General features: G+C 42.3%; 1 protein-coding gene across 1 annotated transcript in view; it reads left to right on the top strand.

Annotated features, from left to right (window-relative positions):
* The window catches only part of Dock11 (dedicator of cytokinesis 11), a 196,672-nt gene that overhangs the window by 189,825 nt on the left and 2,298 nt on the right, over positions 1 to 4,549 (top strand). The window contains exon 52 of the mRNA XM_026790137.1: positions 1,885 to 1,966. Within this exon, the coding sequence (XP_026645938.1) occupies positions 1,885 to 1,966 (82 nt within the window). The remainder of the gene's footprint in view (positions 1 to 1,884; positions 1,967 to 4,549) is intronic.

Below are 4,549 nucleotides of genomic sequence, written 5' to 3'. Positions count from 1 at the left end.
GCTTCTCATCAGCCCTCATTGTTCGCCATGTTCAGAGAGTCCAGTTTTATCCTTGAAATTTTAAAATTACACTTTAATTTATTTACCATGTGTGCATGTGTGGATTGTAGGTGTGCGTTGCATATAAGCCACAGTGCGCATGTAATATGGCACATGTGTGCCATGGTGTGTATGTGGAGATAGAGGAAAACATGCAGAACTCAGTTCTTTCCTTCCATCATGTGGGGGCCAGAGATTGACTTTAGGCTTGACTGCAAGCATTTTTAACTAGTGAGTCATTTTACCGGCCCATTAGCTGATACTTTAAAATTTGCTTATCTCAGATCTTCCACCATTTTAGTCTTGTAATGTGACTGTACCTTGGAGCAGTTACCTAAAACTGCTGTAGAAGTAGTGATCAGTAAGAGATCATTTTATTCTTTGTGCTGTGGCATTAAAGCCAACTGTCTAAGCACATCCGAATTAGTCTTCTGTAAGCATTGAAAAGAGTCTCTCAAGAAGCGGCCCAAAGAGGTGAAAAGACTGGGCCAGTAGCCAAGTTCCTATGTGAAGTTATCTTGGTTAGAAGAAGGTAGACCCTGGCACTTGGGGAGATGGCTAAGTCAGTAAAGTACCTGCTGCACGACATGTGGACCTGCGTTCAGATCCCTAGCACCTACATAAAGCAGAACCATGGCAGTACATGCCTACAACCTTAGTGCTAGGGGTGGAGTGCAGACAGGAGGACCTGGGGCTCATTGGTCAGCCTGTCTCGCCAAGTCTATGAGATTCGGGTTCAGTAAGAGACCTTGTTTCCAAAAACAAAGTGGAGCCCAAAGAGGACACCCAATGTCATCCTTTGGACTTCCGCAGACGAGCACACACACATCCAGTGCACCTGCAGCAACCCATGCATACTCCTGAACCTAAACAAAGACACACACATACACACACGCGCGCGCAGACACACACACACACACACACACACACATATATATATGCAAATACAATAAGAGCTTTTTAACTAGATACAGTTACATAGGAGATAGGCTAAATCACTAAGTGTTAGGAATAATTAGAACTACCTTAGGAAAACAGCCTGAAAATATTAAAGTGAGCCTCGCTCATAGCCAAACTCTGTCATCATTAAGTACTTCCCACATTTCATCTCCACTGACCCTTCTAGAAATCCCGAGTCGTGTTGCTAGACTATCTGCTGAGGCCCTGGAATTTGTGTTTACATCCACTTTGCATATGGATTGCCAGTAAAACATCTTTATCATGTTGTAAAAGTTGTGGCAGAGTGATCTGCTTCCTCCCTGACAGAGCCTTTGAGCTTATCATAAAGCCTTCTTTATTGTCTCTTCAATGAAAACACGGAACAAATTATTTTTTTTTCTCTAAGACAAGGTTTCCTCTAGCCCAGACGGGCCTCAAACTTACATACAACCAAAGCTAGTTTTGAATTCCTGCTCTTCCTGCCTGTCCCTGCCTTCTGCATGCTGGAATTATAGGCATGAGTCATCATGCCAGGCTCAGACAATATATTCTGAAAGCGGACCCTTAAAGTCTAGCATGATGGTATACATTTGTAATTCCAGGATAGTGAGTTCAAGGCCAACCTGGACTACTATGGAGTTTCTAGGCCAGCTTGGTATGTATAAACAAGACAGGAGAAATAAAGAAACACAGACTAGTCCTGCAAAGAGAGAAGTTCATTTATTTATTTTAGAATCTGGATTTGAGTGTTTGAAGGCAGCCACTCCCTGTGGGAGACTCTCACATAGCTTGCCTTATAGCTCGGCCCAGTGCTTGGTAGAAAGACTTGTCAGACAACAAAAGCTAGCTGACTCTCAGTTAAACCTCCTAGGTCCCCACATTTCTTCGGCATGCTTTGACTTAAAGAGCTTTGAGAAATCTCATCGCTGGGTGTGACCATGAGTTTACTTTTCTAATCACTGCCATCTGCTCGTTACGGAAAACCAGGGTGGGCCAGAATTAAGTGGTTAATGAGGTCAGGTCTAGTCTCCTAAGCATCCATTCTTTGTAGTTGGAACCTTGGAGGCTTGCAGAACTTCCAACGTTCTTTGGCTTCTTTTTTGCCTTATTGGCCTATCTAGGACTGAACGTACATACCAAGACATCTCTGCTGGGCATGCAGAGATCCCTTTCTTTTTCCTCCCCAGAGTAGTCAAGGGAGAAGACTCAGAAGACAGGGAAGCTTTTGGCTTCCCTTACCGTCTGTATCCCACCCTCATCTGTTAGCACAACAGGTGCATAGATCGCTACAGCATCATTGTCCTGGGTGCATTCTGTTATTAAATAGTGTACATAGCTCATTCTTAGAAGCTGTCTGAGCTGGGCAGTGGTGGCGCATGCCTTTAATCTCAAGCACTCAGGAGGCAGAGGCAGGTGGATCTCTGTGAGTTCGAGGCCAGCCTGGTCTACAAGAGCTAGTTCCAGGACAGGCTCCAAAGCTATAGAGAAACCCTGGGGGCGGGACTGTCTGTTTAATAACCTCATTGCTCGTAATACATGAGGAAAAAAAGAGTAACAGTGACTCCTTCATGAAAGATAGAAAACAATTGCACATGCTGTTTTAAACCTGTGCATACTGTCTGACAGTTACTTCATTTGCATGCAGCTGCATTGCTTAGTCTATTCAAATTCAAGGCAAATTATTCAATTTCTTATTGCTGCTATGATCAAGATATTTAGAATGCTCATTTTGCCATTTCCCCCCTTTTTAAAGCATGAAATTTTCAGATCAGCTAGCTTGCCCACCTGCCTATATCAATTACTCCATTAAGACATTGCTTTTTTTCTTAGCTGGAGACCATAATTTTAGACAAACATGAGCTAACATTAGTTAACTAAGAAAAGTCTTCATTTCTATATATTCATGTTTATGAAAACCATTAAACTTATAGTGATTTTTATAAGTCAATTGATATCTTCCATTAGATATTAGGCTAAAAGAATTTTTTCAGTCATGTATGTTAAGATTGATAATACTCCCACAAAATAAGACATAGTATAAGTACATACTGAAATAGGAGCTGTTCCCACAAATTATTCCTTGAAAAAAGAAATGGCCTGAATATTTCTTGGTTGTTTTCAATGTAATTTGTTATAGTATACCAAAGTATACATTAAGTTTTCATACTTATAGACAGTAAATATATTTAAGTTTTGTTTTACTTCTGACCATAAAAATTTAAAAGAATAATTTAAGGTTTTTTGTTGTTGTAGTCTGGGTTGTTTGTTTGTTTGTTTGTTTTGAGACAGGGTTTCTCTGTGTAGCAATCCTAGCTGTCCTGGAGCTAGCTCTTATAGACCAGGCTGGCCTCGACCCCTGGTCTCTGCCTTCCAAGTGCTAGGACTAAAGGTGTGAGCCACCCCCCCCCAAACATTTTTGCTGGGTTTTTTTTGGAAGATTATTTTTTATTAATTAAATTTTTCATTTATTTTACATCCCATTTGCAGTTTCCCCTCCCTCCTCTCCTTCCGTTCCCTCCTCACACCTCCCCTCTGCCCTCCCTTGCAATCCACCCCTGTTTTGTTTCTGTTCAAAAAGGGGCAGGCTTAGCTGGGCGGTGGTGGCGCACACCTTTAATCCCAGCACTCGGGAAGCAGAGGCAGGCGGATCTCTGTGAGTTCGAGACCAGTCTACAAGAGCTAGTTCCAGGACAGGCACCAAAGCTACAGAGAAACCCTGTCTTTAAAAACCAAAAGAAAAAAATAAAAAAAAGAAAAAAAAAAGGGGGCAGGCTTAGCCTGGCGGTGGTGGCGCACGCCTTTAATCCCAGCACTCGGGAGGCAGAGGCAGGCGGATCTCTGTGAGTTCGAGACCAGCCTGGTCTACAAGAGCTAGTTCCAGGACAGGCTCCAAAACCACAGAGAAACCCTGTCTTGAAAAACCAAAAAAAAGGGGGGGGGCAGGCTTCCCATGGGTATCAACAAAACATGGCACATCAAGTTGAGGTAGGACTAAGCTCCTCCCCTTGTAGTAAGTCTGGGCAAGGCAATCCAGCGTAATTTAAGATTATTAATTGCAGATTTCTTATTTAGATAGAGCTGGCAGCGGCCACTGTAGCATATGGTAGGGTTTTAGCCAAGGTCTCAATAAGCACCCCGTTTGTCACATCTGACAGGCATGAGTAACTGATTAGTCATCAGTTAATTTTGTAGCATGCTTTCAGATTAGTACCATGAGTTAAGATTTTTGTAAAATGAAATTCCTTTATTATAAGATTTAAGTCTAGGACTTATGACGACACAAATGATAGGACACAGGGAATTGTCATTGTAGACCAGGGCTTAACACTAAAGCCTCGAAGACAATTTAAAAACCTGATGTCCCCGTTTGCTTTCTGTTGCTGTCATAAAAAACATTCTGACCAAAAGCAACATGGGAAAGAAAGGGTTTATTTGACTTACGGGTCCCTATCCCAGTCTATTGGTGAGGAAAGTCAGGAGAGAAACCATGGCCGAGGGCTGCCTAACAGCAGGCTCCCCATGGCTTGCTCAGCCTACTTTTTTTGTTTGTTTTGTTTTTGTTTTTGTTTTT

This window comes from Microtus ochrogaster, unplaced genomic scaffold (assembly GCF_000317375.1).
Source record: "Microtus ochrogaster isolate Prairie Vole_2 unplaced genomic scaffold, MicOch1.0 UNK42, whole genome shotgun sequence".
In the NCBI taxonomy this organism is placed as follows: domain Eukaryota; kingdom Metazoa; phylum Chordata; class Mammalia; order Rodentia; family Cricetidae; genus Microtus; species Microtus ochrogaster.
This window is presented reverse-complemented; position numbering and strand designations above follow the sequence as displayed.